The sequence below is a fragment of the Lactuca saligna genome, chromosome 9 (assembly GCF_052625555.1).
Source record: "Lactuca saligna cultivar CGN05327 chromosome 9, ASM5262555v1, whole genome shotgun sequence".
Classification (NCBI taxonomy): domain Eukaryota; kingdom Viridiplantae; phylum Streptophyta; class Magnoliopsida; order Asterales; family Asteraceae; genus Lactuca; species Lactuca saligna.
Genome location: NC_136425.1, coordinates 29,509,890 through 29,535,579, shown reverse-complemented (window position 1 = coordinate 29,535,579; position 25,690 = coordinate 29,509,890). Strand labels below are relative to the sequence as shown.

The 25,690-nt window shown below is 32.2% G+C and overlaps 4 protein-coding genes, 1 long non-coding RNA gene and 1 other non-coding gene across 6 annotated transcripts; 1 reads left to right on the top strand and 5 right to left on the bottom strand.

The window, feature by feature from the left end:
- Positions 1-6,726: 6,726 nt before the first annotated feature.
- On the bottom strand, positions 6,727-7,385 carry LOC145018683 (uncharacterized). Its single transcript, XR_013667118.1, has 2 exons — positions 7,268-7,385; positions 6,727-7,069 (listed from the first exon to the last, which is right to left on the bottom strand). It is a non-coding gene; the product is annotated as an uncharacterized LOC145018683 (long non-coding RNA).
- A 2,949-nt stretch (positions 7,386-10,334) lies between these two features.
- Positions 10,335-12,083, bottom strand: LOC145017118 (small ribosomal subunit protein eS4z-like). Its single transcript, XM_078975196.1, has 4 exons — positions 11,960-12,083; positions 11,391-11,468; positions 11,022-11,300; positions 10,335-10,938 (listed from the first exon to the last, which is right to left on the bottom strand). Exons 1-4 carry the CDS (start codon positions 11,960-11,962, stop codon positions 10,507-10,509), a joined length of 792 nt encoding a protein of 263 aa, XP_078831322.1. The 5' UTR covers positions 11,963-12,083; the 3' UTR covers positions 10,335-10,506.
- Positions 11,588-11,713, bottom strand: LOC145018897 (small nucleolar RNA snoR111). Its single transcript, XR_013667258.1, has one exon. It is a non-coding gene; the product is annotated as a small nucleolar RNA snoR111 (small nucleolar RNA).
- A 1,974-nt stretch (positions 12,084-14,057) lies between the features above and the next one.
- On the top strand, positions 14,058-16,817 carry PTAC4 (plastid transcriptionally active 4). Its single transcript, XM_078975801.1, has 11 exons — positions 14,058-14,428; positions 14,871-14,971; positions 15,067-15,177; positions 15,259-15,323; positions 15,416-15,497; positions 15,600-15,674; positions 15,763-15,833; positions 15,924-16,006; positions 16,081-16,145; positions 16,218-16,292; positions 16,513-16,817. The coding sequence occupies exons 1-11, from the start codon at positions 14,299-14,301 to the stop codon at positions 16,630-16,632; spliced, it is 978 nt and encodes a 325-aa protein (XP_078831927.1). The 5' UTR covers positions 14,058-14,298; the 3' UTR covers positions 16,633-16,817.
- Positions 16,818-18,851: 2,034 nt separating this feature from the next.
- Positions 18,852-20,024, bottom strand: LOC145017542 (uncharacterized). Its single transcript, XM_078975557.1, has 2 exons — positions 19,294-20,024; positions 18,852-19,116 (listed from the first exon to the last, which is right to left on the bottom strand). The coding sequence occupies exons 1-2, from the start codon at positions 19,955-19,957 to the stop codon at positions 19,052-19,054; spliced, it is 729 nt and encodes a 242-aa protein (XP_078831683.1). The 5' UTR covers positions 19,958-20,024; the 3' UTR covers positions 18,852-19,051.
- Positions 20,025-21,965: 1,941 nt separating this feature from the next.
- On the bottom strand, positions 21,966-24,267 carry LOC145015888 (histone-lysine N-methyltransferase ATXR3-like protein). The gene is made up of 5 exons (XM_078974362.1): positions 23,422-24,267; positions 23,105-23,302; positions 22,731-23,013; positions 22,428-22,590; positions 21,966-22,355 (listed from the first exon to the last, which is right to left on the bottom strand). Exons 1-5 carry the CDS (start codon positions 24,134-24,136, stop codon positions 22,122-22,124), a joined length of 1,593 nt encoding a protein of 530 aa, XP_078830488.1. The 5' UTR covers positions 24,137-24,267; the 3' UTR covers positions 21,966-22,121.
- Positions 24,268-25,690: the final 1,423 nt, after the last annotated feature.

The window sequence follows — 25,690 nt, the reverse complement described above, 5'->3', positions numbered from 1 at the left end:
ACTGAGATAATAGCCATCATTGTTTTTTAGATTGGCAAATGCCTATGTTCTTTAAAGACGAGTAAAAACTAATTTAGTTATATTAACTACCTTCAAATAGGTGTGTGCAAAAAAAAACGGTTCAAGAACCGAACCGGAAACCGGTTTAGGCCTGAACCGGTTCACTCCAAAACCGAACCGCTTGAGAACCAATCCGACATATCCGATCAATTCGACCAATTTCACTTTGAGACCGGTTTTTTTAGCCGGTTTGCTGGACCGATTTTGAACCGGTGATGATCCGGTTTTCCGAACCGGTTTGAACCGTTTTTTTTATGTTACCGTTTTTTTGTCTTTTCCTAATGGTTATATAGCCGTTTGAGGCTGTTAAGGACCCGATTTTGGCTCTTTTTTTTACTATATTAACCATTCCTTATAGTATATAGATGTATTAGATGTTTAGGTCTCCACTTTACCTTAACCATTCCTCAAAAAACCTCTCTTAATTCAAAAAACTATCTTAATTCAAACAATGGATTCGGCTTCCATTGGTGTTGGAGATTAATCAAACAATGTTACTGTTGTTAGCATCAAAGAAACAAATAGAAATTCGGTTATTTGGTGCAACTATGATTTGTGTGTAATGTCGAACGGTACAAAAAAAACGCGATGCAAGAAATGTAGTGCTTTTTTTAATGAAGAAGGGAATTCGACATTGAAAACTCATATGACCAAAAGATGTCCTGCGGTGAAATTTGGGTCGGGTCATAATCAAACAACAATGGTGAATGATGCAACATTGTGGAGTTACGATTTGAGTAAAGTTCGGGATAGGATGGTGAAGTTCGTGATTCAAGAATGTTTGCCTTTTAACCACTTCGACAACAAACGATTGATTTCACTCATCCAAGATACTCTCCAACCACGATATTGCCATGTAAGTCGTACTTTAATTAGACGTGATTGTATTGAAATGTGGAAACTTGCAAAAAATGAATTGATTTTAGGATTTCAATCTTTAGAAACCGGTGTGAATTTAACTTGTGATGTTTGGACGGCTCCTCACGGTTCACCGAATGCGTACCTTTGTGTTACCGCTCATTGGATTAATCCAACTAATTGGGTAATGATGAAGCGTACAATTACGTTTGAATTGTTTGAGTACCCGCACACCAGTAGAAATTTATTTAAAATTTTAGATTGTGTGATCAAAACTTATAAACTTGAAGGAAAAGATTTTTTCTATATCTTTTGATAGCTTCAAACAACACTGTCGCGGTTGGACAACTAAAACTAAAATATAAACCAATTTGCGATGATGTTTTTTTTCATAGTCGATATGCTGCACATATCATTAATTTGGTTGTGCAAGATGGACTAACTAGCATTGAAACTATAAAAAATAGTTTCAAAGACATGCTAAAAGATATTTTTAGTTCTAGCAACGCTCGTTATCATTATTATATGCAATTTTGTGTCGATGCGAATGCCCTCTTTTTAGGTCCGAATTGGGAAAATAATACACGATGGAACTCCACTTGCAAAATGTTTGAATGTGCCTTACGTCAAAAAGATACTTTAAAAATGTTCCATGACAACCTTGCGGACCGTAATAAGGTTACGGCTTATCCGGAATCAAGTTGGGATACTATCAAACTTGTTACGGACATGCTTGATGTTTTTAAAAAAGCAACTACTTTTTTATCGGGTGTTTATTATCCTACAAGTTGTTTAGTTTTAAACCAAATTTTTTTAATGTGTGCGAAAATAAATGAGTTTGAAATGAGGAGCACAATTTTTGCTAATATAATGAAACCGATGAAAGTAAAGTTAAAAAAATATTTTCAAGAAATGCCTCCCATTATTACTTGTTCCGCGGCTTTGAATCCGGCTCTAAATGTTGGGGGGTTGAGACTTTAATTGAAAATATTTGTTACGATTTGGGTTTAATGGATTATGCATCAAAGGAAGTTTCAAAATTTAACAAAGTTTTCCAAAATTTGTTTGAAGTTTATTTAACAAAATATGGTTCAACAAACATTCGTGACATGATGCAAAATACGGGGGCATCCGGATCCACTTCTCACCAAAATAACGAAACAATTAGGCTTTATAATACTTTGAGGAATGAAAATTCCAAACGAGCTCGGTCTAACACCCCAAGTAGCGAGCTCGGGAGGTACATTGGTTCCGATTTCTTGTCTCAAATGAGTATGCAAAAGTTTGAAAATTTTGATATCTTGGCTTGGTGGAAAGGAAAGGAAACCCAATTTCCGATTCTAACCGCTATGGCCCGTGATCTACTAAGCTCCCAAGCTTCTACGGTAGCTTCAGAATCGGTTTTTTCTGTTAGTGGCAGGGTAATATCACCAAGAAGAACAAAACTAACCCTTTTGTCGGTGGAAGTGTGCATTTGCTTGAAATGCTACTTTGATGGCGTGGAAAGGATACAAGACATTGAAGTACTAGAAGGCACATCGTTGCATGCCGAAGCACAAGTACATGAGGAAGAAGTAGCGATGGGAATGTCGGTGCCACTCACCCTAGAAGAAATCGAGTATGAGAGAGGATTACGCAACGACATGACGGATGACGAATAAAAAAACAAAAACAAAATTTTTTTTTTTGGATGTTTTGTGTTTTTATGTTTGAAGATGTATTAGTTTGACAATTTGGATATTTTGTGTTTTTATGTTTGAAGTTGTATTATGTATTTCTAATATAAAAAAAAACAAAAAAAAAATGAAAAAAAGATTGAAAATTGCTCCAAAAAATGTGTTGATTCAAGTTGAACAATTTTTTACATACATTATGTTTTTCTACATATACAAAAACATAAAATTTAAAACCAAAAAAAAAAAGTTAATACATGAAAAGATATGTATATTATTAAACAAGAAAAAAAAATCTTTTTGGACATGATCCTATGGACTTTTTGGACATGATCCTATGGACTAGTATGTGTATGTATATATGTAAGGCTTATTAGCCTTTGCCTTCCCAATCCCCTAAACTACCTACTGTGAAGCCAACTTTTTTTTTGGTTTAAGACAATCTAGTGCTTTATAATCTAAACAAAAAAAAAACCAATTCCTATTTTACACTTATTAGCCCAAAAAAAAAAATAGAAAACCTTATTTGCGTCGAACTGGTTTTGGACCGGTTTTTTAACCCCTTTTTGAACCGGTTTCTCTTAAACCGAACCGGTTTACATATGTTTGGATATTTTTGGAGCTGAACCGGTTTTGACTACTTTGACCGGAACCGAACCGGTTTTTTGAACCGGTCCGGTTCATAAAAAAAATAAAAAATAAAAAAAAAAAAAAAAAAAAAAAACACCGGTTTTTGCATCTCTACCTTCAAACATACCAATTCTAAAACTTATATTTATTACCAAAAAAAATTCATTGTATTTTTCTAAATCACAACACGAGTAAAGTGTCATAACAAGTTCCCTTTCATAACAATCAAAATCTAAAGCCCAAATAAGACCTATTAGAAGAATAGAAGGCTCATATGCATCACAAATAAACCCATACATATCATTGTTGAATTATTTTTCAGAATGCCAAGGCTGTTTGGAAGTTGGAAGCAATTAGGCGTATGCCCAATGGGCCCCGTTTGATAGTTGCTGACTGAGAAAGGTATGTCTGAGTAAGAAATTCTGACAGAGTAAGAAATCATGTTGTTTGATTGAAAATCTAACCGAATGTGCTGACTGGTGTAAAATGACCATTTTACCCTGATGCTATACACGTTTCTATGCAATATTATAATAATAATAATAATAATAATAATAATAATTATAATAATAATAATAATAATAATAATAATAATAATAATAATAATAATAATAATAATAATAATAATAATAGACATTAATAATAATAATAATAATAGACATTAATAATAATAATAATAGTAATAATAATAATAATAATAATAATAATAATAATAATAATAATAATAATAATAATAATAATTTATACAAAAACCTCCACCATAATAGACATTAAATATATTATTTTAAAGATAAAACACAAAAAACCCTTTAGCTTGTTGGTAAACACCATTGCTTCTACAAGGGAGATCCAAGTTCTATTCTTGTAGCCTTCATTAGTTGCGAATTTTTATCCAAGCCAAGGGACTTGCTAGCTTGTGACTTTGTCTAGAAGTGTAGGATTAGGGGCATATCGGATGGAATTTGACCCGAATAGTTTTAAGGATTATTTAGAAATTCGATGTTGGCCCCTAGTCAGGGGTTCTGCGGAACCATAAACACCTCTGCGGATCTTGGTTTTTTTCTTTTTTTTTATTCGTTTTTTTTTTCGTTTATTAATATATTTTTTAACCACATAAAGTATTATGTGATTATTATTTAAAAAAATTGTTTTCGTTTTTTATTTTTCTTATTTAATTACCCGTTTATAAAAGTTATGTGTTTAATAAAAATTATACAAATATACTATGTTTTTTTTATAAAATTATACACATCGGTATTCTAAATAATAAACATACTTTAAGTATGTTACAAAACATACTTTAGAAAACATAAATATACAACCTTTATAATAAACATATTTTGAAATAAACTTTATTGAAGGCTCTGCGGATCCTCTATAGCTCTGCGAAATCTTTGTTTTTTGATTTTTTAATTTTTTTTTCGTTTTTTTTTTTTTTTTTTTTTTTTTTTTTTTTTGCGTTCATTTTCGTTTATTAATATAATTTTTTTTTAAATACACTAATACCTTATGTGATTAATATGTAAAAAATTCTACAAAAAAATGTTAAGAATAATGATATGTTTTATGTAATACGTTTGCATCTGAGGAACCGAAACACCTCTGCAGATCTTGAGTTTTTTAACTTTTATTTTTTCGTTTTTTCTATTTTTTGTTTTCGTTTATTAATATTAATTTTTTTAATACACTAATACCTTATGTTTTATGTAAAAAAATTGGCAAAAAGAGGTTAAAAATAATAAACTTATGTTTAATATCAGTCCACATAACTGTTTGGAAATCCACAGAACTGTTATCAGCGGATTAGTGTACACCTCTGTGGATCAGTGTACACATTTGTGGATCAGTGTACACCTCTGAGGATCAGTATACACCTTTGCGGATCTGTGTGCACCTCTGCGGATCAGTGTGCACCTCTGCAGATCAGTATACACCTCTGCGGATCTGTGTACACATCTGCGGATCAGTGTACACCTTTGCGGATCTGTTTACACCTTTACGAATTAATTATAGAAGTTATAGATGTATTTAATGGGTTTTTGTGAGTTTGTGAGTTTCAATTACCAGTAGAAATTATTTTTTCTTTGTGTTTGTGGAGAGTGATTTGTAAATACAAAACAGTAGAAATACATGGAAAACATACATCAGTACCAAACGTATTATATAAAACATTTCATTAATTTTAACTTTTTTTTGTCAATTTTTTACATAATAATCACATAAGGTATTAGTGTATTAAAAAAATTAATATTAATAAATGAAAATGAACACAAAAAAACCAAAAAACCAAAAAAAAAAATTAAATCAAAAAACAAAGATTCCACAAAGCTGTAGAGGATCCGTAGAGACTTTAATGAAGTTTATTTCAAAGTATGTTTATTATGAAGGTTGTATGTTTATGTTTTCTAAAGTATCTTTTGTAACCTACTAAAAGTATGTTTATTATTTAGAATACCAGTTTGTGTAATTTTATAAAAAAACATAGAATATTTGTATAATTTTTATTAAACACACAGTTTTATAAACGCGTAATTAAATAAGAAAAAGGAAAAACGAAAAAAATTTACATAATAATCTCGTAATACCTTATGTGATTATATATATATATATATATATATATATATATATATATATATATATATATATATATATATATATATATATAACGAAAACAAAAAAAAAACCAAAAAAAAAAAAAACAGAAAGCAAAAAAAAAATGAAAAAAAACCAAGATCTGCGGAGATGTTCACATTCCGCAGAGGTGTTTATGGTTCCGCAGAACCCCCCTTTGCGGAACCTGTGGTCATTTTTTGAAATCTTCATTTTTTGGTCATTTTCTTCAAACTCACCATATATTTTGGTTATTTGCCGAATTTACTCTTAAATTAAATATATCCCATTTTTAAATAACCGGTTCAATGAAAATCAACCGTTGGTTTGATATAGGATTTTATAAATAACTGAAACCTATTTCTGTTTTTCCGGTTTTTCTACTATAATCAAACCCAATCGGTTTTTTGAAACCTATTTCTTTTTTCCGGTTTTTCAACTCAATCAAACCCAATCGGTTTTCTAACGCAATTTCACTTCCAGAAAAACAAAAAAATCAAACTGATATAACCTAAATCGGTCTAGATAAAACCAATTTAAAAAAAAAAAAAAAAAAAAAAAAAAAAAAAAAAAAAAAAAATGTTAAAACCGGCAGTATATGTGCCCCTCTACCTTAGTCTATTGAATATTAATTGTTATTTTGTTAATGATTTTGGGGATCTAAGTTCTGAAAATTTCATGAAGGGTATAGATTATGGAAAATGAAAACTTATCTAGAGTTATAATTAATTAACTTTACCAGATAATGCAAAAATTCCTTTGGACTTCAAAAAATTGTTATTTTGCTCGCAAATTGAATTTTTGAGCTGATATTATAAAAAAGTTAATGCACTCTGTAGAGTGAAATTTTGGTCATGGTTTTAATATGTTCTACTTTATACCAAGACAATTATGATAAAATAACTATTCCACTTAACATATATGTTGATGTACCAAGATTTATGACTAATTACACGTTCATGGAGGTGGAAATTGTCCAGAATACCCCTACCTTTTAAGATAAATAATACTAGTGATTTGGGTTGAAAAGGAAAAGGCTGTATTGGGGATAGAAAAAAAAAAATCTTAAGTTGTATCGAAACAAAATCTCCAATAAAAGGGTTTATCGTTGCGTTTAATCGTTTTGACATTTGAAGAATGAGATGAAGAATGAATCATTTCCCACATCACTTGTATATCTTCGTATCCCCCACAAGCCTCCATGTCTTTGTAAAGACTCACCAATCCATTCTTATGCCCTGCAATACACAATTACACATACACACATTAGAGATAAAGATTAAAGAGCTCTTAAAGGAAGCAAGATGCTCGTAGGTTTGAGTCTTTCAATCAAGGTCTTTATGATATTTTGTGCATACCCTGCAGAAAATGTAGGTTTCTCCTTGATCCTATGGAGAGATGGAGGGAGAAATAAAAAGATCATCTATGGTCTTTACCTTTTGCTTTGTTTGTGAGGCATGATTTCAGCTTCAAAAGTATGCCTTTTGTTGATAAAATAAAAGAATCTTGGAATTTGAAACAATAGCAACCCTTCCACCTCCTCATTGTCCACGACTCTACTTCAACTTCAATTCCTTACTCACTCACAAGCTTTATATATATATATATATATATATATATATATATATATATATATATATATATATATATATATATATATATATATATATATATATATATATATATATATATATATATATATATATATATATATATATATATAATATGTTTAATTGCTACAACACAAATAACAATGGACAAGAAAGTAAGTGACACCCTACAAGACAAAGGAGCCTAATGATTCAAATTATATCAACTGTCATGAGACCAATTTTTTATGTTTTAAATCTAAGGCTTAGCACTACACATTTAAGAATGCGCAAAGAAACTTGATCACACCCTCAAAAATAGTTTCAACTCTATTTAAATATTGTCATGTTTTTTTTATGAAAAAAGAAATATTTCACTACAAGAAAGTTAAAAGTAGAAATATTTCACTACAAAGAAAGTTTTTCTTTAACAAGGATAAAATCCATTGGTGTAGAGGTTGAAACATATCGTATTACAGGTATTACAGGTGTCGTAGTTTCATGCATATAGCTCGTAAAATGATCACTGAATTCTATCGGGAAAATGACTAAGGATGGTAATGAATTTTTTATTTTGTTTACGTTTAGTCTATTTTTTATACACCATATATGATACAACTTGCTAAAGTTTTTCATATATTACCTTGTAATAAGCAACACTCGGTTGCAAAGGTAATATATAAACGGTTTCAATAAATCTGATGATATATGGTATATAAAAAAAAATAAACGTGAACATAATCAAAAATTCATAATCCTCCTTTTCATTTGTATGGTTTGCTTTTTGTAATGCATAGAAATACATCATATGATAAATAATTAAATTCAAACAAAAAAATAATAAATACACATTGGAAACTTGTATCATATGTATTTTAAATATTTATTTTACCAAATATTATTAATTGATAAACTAGTTTATCAGCTAACTTGTCAAATAAGACATTTACCGACTTGATAATTTTTATATTAAATGGTTATATTAAAATATAGGGTTTACAAGATGTAAATTCTCTCGAGCTTTGTACAATGACTATTTACAAGAAACGGAACAATACAAAAGGGGCTCTATTTTTTCTAATTAAGGCAAACGACAATTATATATCATTAATTGGACTGTATCACGAAAAAGGAAAATTAATGTATGAGGTGAGAGAATATGCTATGGTAAAGTTAGATTGAATAAACAGACAAAATGAGTAGGAAGGATTGTTGGCATTTTTTGCCCAATTTTGGTATTGTTATCAAAGATTCGAATTAAAATAGATATTTAAATATTAGAAGGTGGTGATGGAGCCTTTTGGTCAAACGATTTGTTGGTTTTTCTTCTGTATTTTGTGTTTGTAGTTTGTACCACCTCCACTCTATTGCATACAAAATATATACAATAATCTTTTTTTTTATAAATTACATAAAAAACATATATAACACATATTATCATTACTTCGAATACCTTTAGATTGTTAAATCAATAATAATTCATGGGGTTCTCTTTTCTCAATATCAATTATCTACTTCAGTCGCTTGATAATGGTGGGGAATTAAAGAGGATAGTGGCAAATTGGCAAGTATAGAGCATGTGCTCCCTACCAAATGTGATTGATTATCTTTGGTTGACCTGCTGCCACTGTTCGACAAACTACTTAGATGGACATACTCTAACAAAGTCAACGTTAGATTTCGTTCCTTTAATATACAAAAACTAATTGTATTGTTTTGTTTTTTATATTTCTATTTCAAGTAAAATATTTTACTTGTTGGCCTCGAAAAGTAAGAGTGTTATTCAATCTTCATTGAAATCATAACATGTGTATTGTGTAATGTACGACACATTACATTTTCTAAAAGCATTTTAGTCTATTTTCGTTTTTTATTCAGCTTAACTTTTTCTATCAAAATTCATCCATCTTCACACGCTAGAGGTTGTAGCTTTGGTATCTCCTCGGCAATAGCAATTGATAGCCTACCTCGGCAAAAACCTTCCACATCTTGGTGCTGGATCGGCGACCCGAGGAGAGCAAAAAAATATTTGTATTTTATAAAAAAATTGAACACTTTTAAAAAATATACTTATTTTTCAAAAAGTAACCATTTTTTTTCAAAATTTTAAATTTAAAATACTTTTCAACCAAAATGAATATAAACAACTATCTTTATTTCTCACGGCTTTAAAATCTTCAATATTCATCTCTGTCAAATATTCAACATTCATTTACCCCTCTCAAAATGTTTTACTCAATCACTCAACCCGGTTCCCAAATTGCACCTTGGAGCACGGCAGAACAATGGGTTTTGGCACTTGCATGAGTCAATGTACATGAGGAATCAATGGTTGACATCTACCAATGAGGGTCATTTTTTTGTAACATAATCACTCAACGAAATGAGTCGAGGTTGCTACCAGAACATAGAGCAAATTTACACCAAATGGAAGCACACAAACAAAATGATAGTACACTTTTATAGTTTAATAGAGTGATAGTGTAATTGAGGAAATGGTGAAACTAATGAAATGCTAATAAACACGACCCAAGAAATTTTGTCTTGGAAACAACAAACATTTCCGGTATCTAGAGTTTTGACAAGCTGAAGAGGTGCATGTTTTAATTTCAAATGTCTTATCTTTTATTATCATATATAACTTAGATTGTTTTAAATAATAATCAAAATAAAAACAAATACAAACATTAAACCACAACACATTGAAATCTCTCGACCCATTTAATCCTTTGTCACATCAGTTTTTTCTTTTTTATTTCTTTTATTTTTCTCAACCCACAGCATATTGAAATACAATATTTCCCAACCCATGAAATTCCATTGATTAAAAGCATATAAAACAACATATGGTAAAAGTTCTTAAGCATATGGTGTGTGTGTGTGTGAGAGAGAGAGAGATTTTAGAAACATGTAGTTGAAGATCAAAAGGTTAAACATAATAAACATTTAACAAAAGTTTTACGAATTTGCTACAAAAATTATTGTGCATTCCGTTCCCATATAACCCTAAACCATAACATGTAACACAAAAACATAACTTCAAAACCTCTTTCAAGAAAACAAAAACATAAAAACCAAACCCAAACTTAAGCAACAGGTTCTTGAGCAGCTCTTCTTTTCCTAGCCTCCTCAATGATAGTCAACTTAATACCCTTCCCTTTAGGAAGAGACACCCAAGGCTTCGACCCTTTTCCAAGAGTAAACACATTCCCCAAACGAGTAGCAAACTCATGTCCAGTTGAATCTTGAATATGAACAGTTTCAAAACTCCCCTTATGTTTCTCCCTATTCTTAAGAATCCCAACTCGCCCTGTGTTTCTGCCACCTGTCACCATGACAACATTCCCAACATCGAATTTGATAAAATCCACAATTTTGTTCGAGTCAAGGTCGAGTTTGATTGTGTCATTGGCTTTGATTAGTGGGTCCGGGTAACGAATTGTTCTTCCATCATATGTGTTGATGTAGGGAATCCCCTTTGACCCAAATTGCACTGATCTTACCTTGCATAATTTAAACTGCATAACAAAAGTTAACTAAAAGTAAAAGAAATGTTTTAAATGGAAACTAAATACTTAATTAGACTAATTTTACCATTTACCTTAGCTTCTTCATCTCTAACTGAATGTAGTCTGAATCGACCTTTTGTGTCATAAAGAAGACGAAAGTTTTCATTGGTTTTGGGGATTGAAACAACATCCATGAATCCAGCTGGATAAGTTTTGTCAGTTCTAACTTTGTTGTCAACAAGAACATGTCGTTGCATTAAGATAGATTGAACCTCACGATATGTCAATGCATATTTCAACCTATTACGAAGGATAAGGATCAAGGGCAAACATTCACGGGATTTGTGGGGTCCAGATGATGGTTTAGGAGCCTGAATAAACCAAAATTGAAGATTAAATAAGTGGAAAACAAGGGAAAATGTGAGTTGTTACAGAGAGAGGTGAAAGAAGAATCTACTTACAAAAGCACCACCAAGTTTGTCGAGCATCCAATGCTTAGGGGCATTGAGCCTCTTCATGTGTTTCTTTAATCCTCGAGCCTTTGATACAGTGAAAAAGGTTTGTTAGATAACAAACATTAAGCTAACAAGTTGTGATTTAGATGGTATTTTCTACGAAAGTAGCAGAAATAAGCTTAGGGTAACTTTATATGCATAAGTTGTGGACAAGCAACAATCAGATCATCGATCGAAATACCGATGACTGAAACGATATCTTGCCTTCTTTACTTTATCCTTCAGTTGTCAAAATGAAGAGACAATTGATGAATGTCACTCAAAAGTATCAACAGAGGAATATAAACATGAACTTTAAGAAGGTCGGTACACGAGCTCGATTTTCCAGGCTTTTTTTTTTAAATAGGCTTGTGATTCAGGCAAGCAACTCAAAGTTTTCGAAAAGCAAATAACCATCAAGAATGAAGAAACAATTGAATGTATATGCATTACAATTAACCTAACATGCATATGAATTTTACATACAGCATAAACATTACATAGAAACAGTTCAGAGAAATAAAAATGAATTATACCATGGTTGCGGTGTCCGGGGGGAGATATAAATCTCCGGTTGAATTTTTCGGCTAGCCTGCTCCTCTCCTCGCCACTTCTCTGCAACTCAATGCCGCACCCGAAGCGATTTTCTTAAATCGAAGCTCTGGTAAACCCTAAATCCTACGCTTATAAACCCACAAAACCACCATTGGGCTTGAAATTAGGCCGGCCGTGAAGCATATCAGGCCTAAGTTTTAGTTTACCATTGAAATCGGGCCCAGTCGGTCATGCTCCACAATCCATATGTATAGTGGTAAAAAACGGATTTTTTTTTTTTTTTTCCAAAACATGATATTTTGTTCAACAAAAATCAAAATCAGCTTGTGTTAGAACTAGTTCGGTTTTTAGCTGTTTTTTGAGAAAAACATCTAAATCTATAGGGGTGGAATCGGTATTAAAAACCCTATTTTTTGTATTTTGCCGAACTTTCTTTTGGTCTCAAAATTTAATGAAACTTTCATACTTGATTAAGAACTAGTTAGGCCATGAGCTAAAGTATTTTCATGACTGTTTGTGTGGTTCTGAACGTTATTTTTCAACTTTAAAATTTTAGAAAAGTATTTTCTGGATATTTAAAATTTGTCTTCGGAAACCTCTAAGTATATAAACAAAAAATTGAATAAATAACGGATGAAAAGAGTATCATTTTATTATATATAAATGAAAATCAAAGTTTGTTACCCTCTTAGGTAGTGACAAGTTTAGAGTAGAAAACTACGTGACCAATTCAACCATATTGGTTCAAAAAAAATCTATTTCAATCGGATCAGTATAATCAAAAAATAATCGGTGCAACATGTATAAAAGTTGGTGGTGAAATGACCCAACCAAAATCGGTATTTCTTTTTTCTTTTTTTACTAAAACCAACTTATACTTAGAGTAAGTTGAAAGCCCGAAAGAGGAAGCAACTATTTATAATGAAAAATCTCTTCACGACGTTCTTCTTGGAGTTGATCTGTGATTCTTTCATGCCAAAAAATATGATATGCTTTCGACTGTTTATAGTTTATATCTTTTTTTTTGTCAAACACATTAAGATAGGTCATTCAAAATATTTAAGATAGTTCTTAATATTTTTTAAATGTAACTTATTGTAAAATTTTAAAATCATGCCCACATTGACATTACCTAGTCTCGCCCCCTACTCTGTTCATTAACTCTTTAATATAAGAGGTTTTACCGAACATAAAAACTCGAAATTTTAAATTATGATTTTAGTTTATGTTTGTGAATAACCTTTTTTGATATATTTACTTTCTATATGACGTAATTAATAGTTTTAATAAATCAAATAATATGTAAAGCCTAATAATATATCGCTACAAATAACAATTGGATATACAACATTTTAGATTATCTTAAGTTGAATTTAATTTATTTTGAGTTTTTACTAGGTCTAAAAATAATCAAACCTAAACTATCCGTTTGACCTGTTCTGAATCTATGTAAATTATGTCAGGTCAAATATTGGGTATGAAATTTCGAGTATTAGGTTAACCTGATATTTAATTAGTTCGGATATCGGGTAGGCACAAAAAGATTCAGGTATACCTGAATACATGATTTTAAAAAAATAATACACCATCTGAAACCTAATGATTTTGAGACATGTTAATGTGACACATGGACAATCATAATCTATCTCATTGAGAAAGAAAAATCAGAGCCTAAAAAGCAATAATATTTTTAGGGATTTGGTAAATCGAATTCATATCGTATGTTAATGTTTAGGTCGAAATATTTATCACATTGGATACTATGCGATAATTGAATTTTAGTCCAAACAATTACGTTTAGTAAATACATACCGAAGAAGGAAATGATTTATTGCCTCGTTTAAAATCTAGATCCAATTATCATTCTACTATTTTGAAATCATGTATGAAAATTAGCCTATAAAATCCATATAAAATATAAAAATTAAAATAAAAGTGTCATTTTGACATTTAACCGATTAAAAAAAAATATATAAAAAAAACTCGAAATCCCAAGTTATCGGGTATAGGATTCGGGTAGTTTGGCTATTGTCTACTTTTGACACCAGTAACTTGGGCCATTGATTTACAACATGGTTCAAACTTTATAGCCACTTCGGTTTAATTTCGTCAAGTTTTCCCTCATCGCAATTCGCACAACCCAAACGAAGGTTGCAATACAATCACCACCACAAGTACGAAACCCCCAAAACATAGAAGAATAGCAGCACGAAAACCGTCGATTATCCCTTTGTATATAAAATAAATCTTCCGACTTGTTACAATTTGGGGATTTTGGTCGACGTAAGGTGGTTTAGGTTTTAATCCATCAAAGAATTCAATGGCACTGAGAGCACCTGTTGCAGGGTTAAGTATCGCTTCAACAACATCAGCTTCATTACAGGATTCTTCTACCAGAATTGGATTTTGCAAGATTCCAACTAACAGGACATCCTTCTTTGGTTCTGGAGGTAACTTACTGATTAATATATTCACACCCATTCCAAATTTATGAGTTTTTAACATGATTCATCCTTTTTTTTTTTTTTTTTTATGTTATAACTTCTACAAATTTCATTAGTTAAACTCTCTGTTGTGTCAAGCATAAACCCTAAATCTTCTAGATTTGTGCGTTTTCTCAATGACGTTGATAAGGTTACTCGGATTGAAGTGAATAAGTTAGTGGTTAAACGATGCTAATTGTTCTTATAATCATCCCACCTTTGTGGATGAGTTTTCCAACTTAACTGTGTCTTTCAAGATTGCCATAACAAACAATAACTGAAAGCACATTGCTATTCCTTTCATTTAGTCAACATAATGAATGATGAAAGATAAGGAATTTGTAGAGGTAAGTAAATATGTGAAAAATGATTAAAAAGTCCTTTTAATGATTTTACATTTGTGTTGCAGTTGGAGCCCTAAAGATTAGAGTACGACTAGATCACCCTAGAAATACAAGATGTTATGGGATTCGCATGAATCTTTTTGATCGTTTTGCACGAGTTGTCAAGGTTAGGTTATTATTTGGATATTCATTATGACATATAGTTCTTCTTTTTCTTTTTTTTTTTTTTTGGTTTTTAAATTGTTAATTTTGATGTGTTAGTCCTACGCAAATGCACTTGTTAGCACCTTTGAAGATCCAGAAAAGATCTTAGAGCAAGCTGTTCTTGAAATGAATGATGATCTAATAAAGATGCGTCAAGCTACAGCTCAAGTACACATTCATTTTTTATTTATTTATATATATTTATTTACTTTATGATATGAAACTAATATCATGATTTTGGTTGTGAAGGTTTTGGCATCTCAAAAACGGTTGGAGAACAAATATAAAGCTGCTGAGCAAGCTTCTGAAGACTGGTGAGTCACCATAGACTTTTTTTTTTTTTTTTTTTTTTTCATAAATGTTTTTTTTTAATTTATAAAAAGTAAAAACAAGAATTAAATTTTAGGTACAAGAGAGCACAACTTGCTCTTAGTAAGGGAGATGAAGATCTTGCACGTGAAGCTTTAAAGAGGCGTAAATCTTATGCTGTAAGACTTCCTTTTTTTTAGATCTATAAATCACTCATAATGGTTTTGATATTTTTATATAAAAAATATATGATTGTATTGTATTGTTAATTTGTTTTACAGGAGAATGCAGCTTCTTTGAGGACTCAACTTGATCAACAGAAAGGTGTTGTGGATAATCTTGTGAATAACACTCGGGTATATTTTTTCACCTCTTTTTAAATATTGTTTCCAAGAACTGAAATTTTTGCTTATTTCCAAATGTATAATACATTTCTCTTAACAGATTCTAGAAAGCAAGATACAAGAGGCTAAGTCAAAGAAAGATACTCTCAAAGCACGTGCACAATCTGCAAAGTTAGTGTTTTTTTTTTTAATAACATTGAGATTTTTCTAAAACTTGTTGGAGTTAATGTATTTTTTTTTTCCTTTTTTTTTTTGGTATAGAACTGCAACAAAAGTAAGTGAAATGTTGGGGAATGTGAATACAAGTAGTGCTCTTTCAGCATTTGAGAAGATGGAAGAAAAAGGTTCCATTTCTTTCTATCTTAAAACAAAACAAAAGACATGAATGCCCTTCTAACTTTTTTTTTTTTGATGTTAGTTATGACCATGGAGTCTCAAGCAGAAGCTCTTAATCAGCTATCAACTGATGATCTTGAAGGAAAGGTATGTTTTCTTTTTCTCTATAATATTAGCTTATTGGATTAAGACATTCTTTCTGAATTTACCCTTTTGCAGTTTGCAATGCTGGAGAGCTCATCAGTTGATGATGATCTTGCAAGCTTAAAGAAGGAGTTATCTGGAACCACAAAGGTATTTATTTTCTCTTTTCTTTCCTTTTAAAACATTAATGAAATGACATTATCACCCTTCATTACAAAATCAGATGAATATGCTTCATTTCGAAATTAATAATGTTTAAGGTAAAATAAACAAACTTTTTCCACCACTTTCTCCAAGATCCATTACAAGCAAGTCCATCAAATTATCATATTATTTTTCATTCCATAAGGGCATTTTTGGGATTTTACAGAAAGGAGAGCTTCCACCAGGGAGAACAACGGTTTCCAACTCAAAAGCAGCATATCCGTTTCCGGATCTTGAAATAGAGAATGAGCTGAATCAGTTAAGGCAAAGAACCAGAGACCTCTAGAATCAACTTCATATTTTATTTGGAAAATGGTTACTCAAGCTCGAACTTTATTAAATTCCAATGTTACCCTTTGTCAAAATTATTACAAAATATATACTCGTGTTATTTTGGGACTTTTTGTTTATGTGAATTTTTCATCAGTTTATCGAGTTTTATAATTTACAAATGGACAGAGTTTATATTTATGTCTATGGTTTTTACAACAATATTTGTTATAGCTTACACATTAAGGGAGGATGCAAATCATGCTTGTATTGGGGTGTTTGGATGTGTTTAATGTTATTTGACACTTTTTCTGATTTTTTTAAGATGAAGTCATCAAAATTTGTTGTAAAAATGTAATATTTAGTGTTATGATTGTATGAGAATGCAAGGGCAAATTTGTCTTTTTCACTACAGTCAAATGTCCTTCCAAAATTACAACTCTAACTGTACACATTTTTCTTTTACATGATATCTCAAGAGAACTTGTTTTATAAACTCGTTTGAAATGATTTTGACAAAAGAAAATAAGATGAAATATAAAGACGATGAACTATTGGATTGAAAAAAATGAATAATGACTTGAAAGGGTAGCAAACTTTTGATTTTGTTCTTATTTAATCACTAAATTTTTTTTCGTTATCTATTTGCTATTGAAATATTGAAACTGTTCACATTTTACCCTTATGACCACCAGTAAAATGTGAACAGTTTCAATAGTTCAGTGACAAATAAATAATGAAAAAAAATTTAGTGACTAAATGTGAACAAAATCAAAAGTTTGTTTCCTTCTAAAAAAAGTTCAATGACTAAATACAAACTATATTGTATTTTGTTTTAGCAAATTATTTATTTTCGTTAAATTCTAATAATATTTGTTGATGAAGAAATCTATGAAATAAAAAATACAAACTTTTTTAGAAGGAAACAAACTTTTGATTTTGTTCACATTTAATAATTAAACTTTTTTTCTTATCTATTTGTCATTGAACTATTGAAACTTTTCACATTTAATCACTAAACTTTTTGTCTTATCTATTTGTCATTGAACTATTGAAACTGTTCATAAGGGTAAAATATGAGCAATTTCAATAGTTCAATGACAAATAGATAACGGAAAAAAATTTAGTGACTAAATGTGAACAAAATCGAAACTTCGTTACCCTTTCAAGTCATTATCCCTTGAAAAAATATCATCACATACATAACTTTGATAAATAAGAAAATATAAGTATCTTAAGCAATTGGATTACAAGAAATATATTATTATATAGGACTTGATACAAATGATGATTATTATTTGTCGGATTATATTTAATATCTATTAAAATTAACTTAAATTTATGTTAATAGTATATATTTAATTTCTTAATAAGTTTACTTACATATTTTTAATTAATAATAATAATAATTCGATACTAATATTTTTCATGTCTAATTTTAAGTTATTTTTGTTTTGTTTTGATTTGATTTATCGTACAATAGTCAATAACTCAAATTGCAGGGTTTCTTTTGTAATTTTCTTATAATTTGAAGGGTAGCCGGTCCTCCAAGTCCAAGCTACTCATTTGAAGTTGAGGGTTCAAGTCTTGTTCAGAACATAGACGTTGTTAGAAATAGTTTAGTAGAAATAGATTAGATTTATCGTTTAAAAAAAGGTCACTCACTTTTTCATAAAATCCCCTTTCAATTTTGCCAAATCATCTTCTAACCTTTCAATTCTCTTTCTTTACAAATGAATTACTCGTTTCAATATGTAATTTACAAAACAAAAGCATTCTTCTACATATTCATATTATGTTATGTATTTTTATATTTATAACAACTTATTAGCTAGCTTACCAAACATAATTTTTCTCAGCTAGAAACTAGTTTATTTAATTGGTTTACCAAAAATTATTTAGGGGTCATTCAGATGTTGTATCAAACATTCAAACGTGTTAAATGCAGATCAATTTAGAGGTGATCTTTGAATGGTGCCATTATTGAGAGGTTATTGAATAGCCCCTTATATGAATCAAAACAATTACAAAAACCTCATTAAAATTACAAGAGAAAATATTCCGAGCAAATTTGTAAAATCAGCTAAGTTAGGAACGTAAAATGTAATTTAAAATTAAATCCTTCATCATATTGAACCATGAAATACACAAATATTAAAATTGGAAGAATGACAAAAAAAAAAAAAAAAAAAAAACACACACACACACACCAAGAACTCGAGGAGTCAATTAGTATGCCGTATAAAACTAGTATTTTGAGTTCAAGTTACATTACGAATCATGTAAATCTAAAATCCTCAAAAACTATCTTCTTCAACTGCTAAAAAAGCATCAAATAAAATTAACAACACGTAGATCAATATCATCCATGAATTTGAACTTGGTTGACCTATGAATGCTCCAGTGCTTTAACGTGGTATACTATGCGATCAACTTCAGTTATTGTTTAGGAAAAACACTCTTTCTGAATAATCATCTGGTCGCATGTTTAGTTTTTCCCCTGATCCATTGTTATTGTACAACACACATGAGCATTCAAATGGTAGAAATATATCTTATAAAATCAAGATCTCTCGTTAAAAAGCTGTGGTTATATATATGCATATATACCTGTATTGACTTTTCACTTTTAAGTCGTTTGGAAGTTAAAAATACCAATGAATATAATATATTATACCTGTAAGATGTTTACTAGACAAATCAGGCACAGTGTTGTTGGTCTTCTCAGGCGGTTTTTCTGCAACGAGATCCGCTCGTTCACCACTGCCACCAGGTCCACCACCACCATCTTCGCCGGAGTGTCGTCCGACAGCATCTAGATCTTCGTTTTTTTCTACAACTTCATTAAGTAAACCACTTTTCGCTTGATCACCACCATCATCTCCATTTCCATTTTGGTGAAACATATTTGAAATGAAAGTGTTGATAATCCCACCACCTCGTCCACCGCCACTTTCTCCGTCACCACCATCGTCTCCACCATGCCCTCCACTGCTACCGATGCGTAAATCTTCGCTTTTCTCTTCAACGACAACATCAGTTACATCACTTTTCATTAAACCACGAACTTCAACTTCTCCTCCTTCTATAACACTTTCATTCTGGTGAAAAACATTTGAAATGAAAGTGTCGATGATCCCACCACCAGTGCCACCACTTGCTGCCCATCCTTCATTGACACGATCTTCATCGCAGTCCCCACCACCATTAACACCCAAAATGCCACTTGGCCTCTTTTCGAGTCTTTCTATATTGATCTCCTCTTCGCCATCTCTTACTCTCTTGTTACTCACTTTTTCATCGAATACTAAATCCGGCGGATCTAACATACTATCTTCCATGTCTTCTTTTTTGGAAACCCAGCAACTTTTATAAGATTTTAATGGTCATTGCTGTGGTACGTTATATATACAGGAAGAAAATTTTCTAGCTAAGTATTATACCTATCTCGTTTTCATAAAACTAATATAATATTCTGGTATACCCATAAATCATAAATGATGACTATTGACTCGTAACTTAATTGGCGTTGGTCGGTGGAATGGATTATTTTATAACAAAAGGCTCAAATTATTTACAATTGAGTATTTATACAAATAATATTCTCCGAGTTACTGTAACTTAATTGGCTGGAGCACTCAACTTCTTGCTTCTTAATTATGTTACTGATTTATTTTTATTTTTGTATTTTGTATTAAACAAATTTAGGTGAATGTATTTTGACCAGAACTGACATTTTTTTTATTTACTACTATTTAACATTATATTATTTAACATTATTTCTAAGCAGCGGGGCTTTTAAGGTTTGAAGCACCCGTCACGTGCGTATGAAGTTGCGAAGGAAGGCACGCTTATGAAGTACATAAGTGGTCGGTGGCTTTATGGATATTTTTATTTAAGGGTAAATAGCAAAAGTATTATTATATCATATATCACATCGAATAAACCTTGTCTGTTCAAAAAAATCAAACAAATTGTCACAACCATATGATCACATGTAGCTTGATTTTCAATGTGTTTGTTGTAGGGTATAAATCCTCAATGTCTAAGGACCAAAAAACATTTCCTTTTAATAGCATCAAAGTAATTATTACCAAAGAACATGCCAACAAGTGAGTCCTATTTCTTGCTCCAGAGTTTCATTGAAGAAGAGAAAGAAAAAGAAATGGAAAGATTGGAAAAAATCATTGCTACTGAGTTTATTTATGGAAGGAAATGCCAAAGGGCCCCACCAAGGTGATGTGGCATGACAATATGCATTTCAAGCATTGTAAGATGATATATGAGACGACATAGCAAATTGATGTGGGTGGTCTTGGTCTAAGTGGTAAATTAAGTTCTATTTTTAGCCCCATTTTAAATATTAATTTTTTTTTTAAATATGTAACTCTCTTCCAGGTTGAACTACGACTAATGAATCTACTAGGTATCTTCCGGGTGGAACTACGGTTATTGACTGGAATGCATATGGTAATGAGAATTCCAAGTTCTTCTATGAAATTTGTTGACGTAAAGTGCTTAGAGATATATTTGGGGTATAAATTAAAGGATCTATTTGGGGTATAACTAACTTAAAGGGGATGTGTGTATGTGTTCTTTTAGAATATTTCTAACTTAGTTTGGAAAGAAATTTCTCACCATTCTTTACAAATGAGTAATCTATTTAAAAGGTTATCCCTCTCATGAAAAAGTTTTTCTAGAGTCATTCTTTCCAATTTCCATAAACAAGTGGGGTGAGATTTTGGAGCCGATAAATCTTCATGCCTAAATGGATTTACTTTTCACTTTCATTGAAAAGTACTTGAAGATGGCGGGATTGATTTTATCAAAGTGGTTAAGGGGTTTGCACATTTTTGATCTAGGGTTGTTAATTGGGTTAACCTGATCGGTTTTTGGGTTATATAGATCCGGTTGGTTGGGTTTTTCCATAAAAAACATTCACCTGAAACCTGACCCCATTAAGGTACATGTTAGTCGGGTTTGGGTTAATCGAGTTTCGGGTTATAAGTAGGTTCGGATAATCACGTTAGTTGGGTTGAAAGATGAATTTATGTTGTGTCATTTTAATACACTCTAATGGACCACATTCCGATTGGTGGTTGCAAATGCTCTAATTCCGAAGGTTTCTTACCCTTTTTGTCATTAATTTCATATTAGCCTTATAGGTAGTATAAGGTAAAAGCAAAACTTTTGGAAAATCAAACACATTCTGTTATTGTTTCAATTATTAGTCTTGAACAATATGCATTTATTCATAGAGGACAGATTTTGGATGGACTTTCGATGTCGCACAAGATTATTGCACTTGTTTAGAAAAAAAAAAAAAAAAAAAAAAAAAAAAAAAAAAAATCAGGGATAAATTCAAATACCATAAGAAAAGAAAATTTTGAACACAAATAGGGTTCATGTAACACAACATCTAGAAAAACTTACACCATAATTATCATGGACACACTCTACCCCAAAACAATTCTTTAAAAAAAAAAAAAACACAAACACATGAGCTCATTGATCATCTTCTTCTTCTTCATCTTCATTTTCAGGAACAGGAACGGGACTTTTTGGTTGTTGGGCCCGCTTCATTGCTTCTATTTTTTTCTTTCCACTTTGCACCCGTCTTCTGAATTTCCTCTCAGCTTCCGATTCTACCTTTTTCATTACCTTATCAAACCCTGGAATTGCTACCTCCAAAAACTCACAAATCAGCTCCGTGAATTGCTGGTATGAGTCAAATAACTCCTGCAATTGCCAAACAAAAACACCCAAATATTACTGTTACTGATACTGATTGTGCAAATGCAATTGCCATACCTCGACATCTTCATTCCATTCCTCAATGTAAGGAGGCCATGTTCTAAATATACCAAGAGGCTCGCGATACCATTCACCACCATATGTTATCTGATCCATCGCTTGTTCTACACTTAAAACCTCCCATGGCCTCAACCCTGGAATTGCTTTTTGCAGTTGTTTCCTGTAGCAAACCATAATTTGTTAACAGGATAAAACAAACAACCTTGTACTACATCTAGCATGCATTCAACTGACTCTGACTTTGACACTGACACTGAAAGTCTGAAACTGATGTGAATGAGACAAAAACAGGATTATTACCTCATATCTTTGGGAATGTATTTGTTAGGCATATGGTCTTGTTCCAAAATCGATGTGAGTTCGGATCCACTAGCCCAAAGAAACAAAGCATGACTAGGAATTCTCACACCAGGCCAAATCCCATCATTAGCTTCTAAAACAGCTAAATCCCTTTTCTTGCTTTCATATGCTTCATCTTGCAGCTGTTTCCTGCTTTTTTTCTCAAACCCTTTTAGCGGGGCCCACGGAGGGATACCCTTTTGTAGTTTGTGAATGAAAGCTGTGGCTGCAGCACCTAATCTCACTGAAATTGAAACAAGTTGCTTATGTGATCAAAGAGCAAACTTTATATGTGCATTTTAAGAAGCAAGATTACAAAGTACACAGATACGAACCTTCCCAAGTGGCAATTGCACGCTCCATACCATAAATCATGCCGATTGGGACCCACTCGTCCATGTCATCACCCCAAATGAAAGTATATTTATCGATGATTCCAGCTCCCCAAGCTGTTTTTAGTTGTATCAACTCACAAGGTCCCCTTGTTCGACCTATTCGATCTTTGTAGAAAAATCCACCAGACCTCATGATAACTAGAACAATCCACAATAGCACATTATCGCTTTCAAGTGTAAATATCAGATTCGTATAGCAAATTGGGAAAAAATTTGATAAAAAGAATTCAGCATTATAAGAAACAAGTGAAACTTACAATCATAGTATCTCTTCTCCAGCCTCTTGTACCCAATAGCTTGAGCAACATCAATTGGTCGGCCGGGAGGATATGGCCGTTGCCGGAATCCCCATAACCCGAAGAAGAATTGCTTCGCGAAATCCCAAAATTTGTCATCGGACTCCTTCCTAGTCTTTATAGCTTTCCTTGGCATAGGCCGGCCGTCGGGTCCGATGACATGCGGAATCGATTGCCAATACTTCTTATCCTCACTTCTATATGGTTTCGAATTCTCTTTAAGCTCCATTTCATTAATCTCATCCATAACCTCCTCTGCTCGGGCTAAAAAACGAACAACTGGACTCTCACGAAATTCCTTCAACCATCTCTCGTTCTCTTCAATCTCTTCTTGGGTTGGATTCTCTTTCTTTTCCCAGATTGGGTCTTCGTTTAGAATCCTTTCAACTTCTGGGGTGTGGCGGTAATCGGGCCGATTTTCTGACTCCCAGTAAAACTGTTCAAGCAATCTCTTGTAGTATCCTGGTTTGGGTCTTTGGGAATCGGGTTCGGTTTTTTTCTTGAACGGGTTGGAAATAGAGAGAGCGGCAAAGGGTGAAGAAAATGGATCGGATTGAGGTTGGTGTTTGAACGGGTTTATGGAATCTGAAAAAGCGTGAATGTTTATGGATTGTAGAGGGTTTGGTGGCTTCTTGAACCAATTTTCCCCAAAGGGGTTAAAGTTAATTGACGCCATTGATGAGCAAATGTGGGAATTCAGTGACAGAAGTGGCGAAAAGGGTAGAAATTTTAAAGCAGATGAAGAAGATAGAAGACGGAGTGACTAGTGAGTCGTTTGTTTTGGGGGAAATGAAAAGTGAATGGGTCATCCGTGGATTGCTGTGCTGTCTTCTTCGTTCTCATGTTTCGTGGACTATTTTATTTGAGCTCTTTCTGTTTAAGCCCAATAATAAAACCTAACAAATTCAGTCCATTTAAAACTAAATAAACTTGTTTGATTTCTCATTTTTGGGCTTTTACTCTTGTGAGGCCCAATTTGGCGCCCTTAAGCACATTCTTCATTCTGTTTTGTTGAACCTTTGACATCGGCCTCAAGATTCACACGTATACTTCTACATATCTCATTGTCTATTCAAATGCCGACTATGGCATGTGTCCTTCCATAAGACAATACACCTCAGGCTATCACTGTTTTCCTCGATAATAATCTTTTCTCATGGTCATCCAAGGGACAAATGAAATTGTCATCTTTGGATGTTTGTTATGCAATCTCTTTTGGGTGCTCCACTCCTTGTTCCCCAAATTTATTATTGTCTACTGTGAAAAAGTTAGCACGCTTTACATGTCCTCTAACCCGGTACAATCTCAACGTACCAAACATATCAAAATCAACACCCATTTAATCCGTTATCATTGGGCAAGGTTTGAGTCCTTCATCATTCATTTCTTACTATGCAAACATCTTCACTAAAAGTTTTCCATCATTGTTGTAATACCCCGGGTGTCTTGTTAGGTGGAGGTACACCTGAGCTGGTGAGGGATTTGGATGCAATGTGGGATTCTTGGGTTGACCATCATTATAGTTATGGGATCATCAGGTTATTGATGAATTTCCAGGAAGTCAAGTACGTATTTATGGTTGTTGGTACAATCTCCGAATTGGGAGCGGGTGAAATTCATGATCGGTATATTCCGAGTATTCTTTCTACATGGTTGAGTGGTGTTCCTAGTAAGGAATTAGGGACGGGTACATCAAATGAATGATCATTAGTCTTAGGGAATAATTTTTAGGGTTTTAAATTGATTGGTTCCAGCCTTCGAGAAGTTTCCTGCTTTGAGTTGTTGACGATGTGATTTGAGGTCTTCCAGTTGGGAAGAGTAAGGTAGTTGTTTCAGTCCTCAAGTAGAGCAATTGGTTTTCTTTCATTGGCTGAGGGGCAAGGTGTTAAAGTTCATTCTTTCGGATGGGTAAGTGACTTCTGCTAAAATGGGGTTTGGATGGCAGGATTAGAAGGCGACCGTCTGTATGTGATGAATCTTCATACTTAAACGAAATTTGGGAAGTGCATGTAGGATCTATTAGGACGACAGAGGAAGTAGTAAGGAATGATTGCGAGGACGAAATCTAATTTAAGTAGGTGGGGGGGAGGGAAGTTGTAACACCCTGTTTCGGTTCGTTTCTTAATTTGGAACCATGATCGGAAGATCAATTATCATGAGGGTTTGGGCTTTGAGGAAAGAGAGGTTTAGACTCATTTGGATGTGGGTAATGTAGATTATATGATCTAAG

Coding starts and splice junctions, on each gene's coding strand:
- LOC145017118 (XM_078975196.1), bottom strand. Junction 11,301..11,390: donor ACAAACTTGGTGGTGCTTTT/GTAAGTAGATTC, acceptor TGGTTTATTCAG/GCTCCTAAACCATCATCTGG. Junction 10,939..11,021: donor TTAGAGATGAAGAAGCTAAG/GTAAATGGTAAA, acceptor TTTGTTATGCAG/TTTAAATTATGCAAGGTAAG.
- PTAC4 (XM_078975801.1), top strand. CDS start 14,299: ATGGCACTGAGAGCACCTGTTGCAGGGTTAAGTATCGCTTCAACAACA. Junction 14,429..14,870: donor ATCCTTCTTTGGTTCTGGAG/GTAACTTACTGA, acceptor TTTGTGTTGCAG/TTGGAGCCCTAAAGATTAGA. Junction 15,675..15,762: donor ATCTTGTGAATAACACTCGG/GTATATTTTTTC, acceptor TTCTCTTAACAG/ATTCTAGAAAGCAAGATACA.
- LOC145017542 (XM_078975557.1), bottom strand. CDS start 19,957: ATGGAAGATAGTATGTTAGATCCGCCGGATTTAGTATTCGATGAAAAA. Junction 19,117..19,293: donor GTCTAGTAAACATCTTACAG/GTATAATATATT, acceptor ACAATGGATCAG/GGGAAAAACTAAACATGCGA.
- LOC145015888 (XM_078974362.1), bottom strand. CDS start 24,136: ATGGCGTCAATTAACTTTAACCCCTTTGGGGAAAATTGGTTCAAGAAG. Junction 23,303..23,421: donor GGAGAAGAGATACTATGATT/GTAAGTTTCACT, acceptor GGATTGTTCTAG/TTATCATGAGGTCTGGTGGA. Junction 22,591..22,730: donor TACATTCCCAAAGATATGAG/GTAATAATCCTG, acceptor GGTTTGCTACAG/GAAACAACTGCAAAAAGCAA.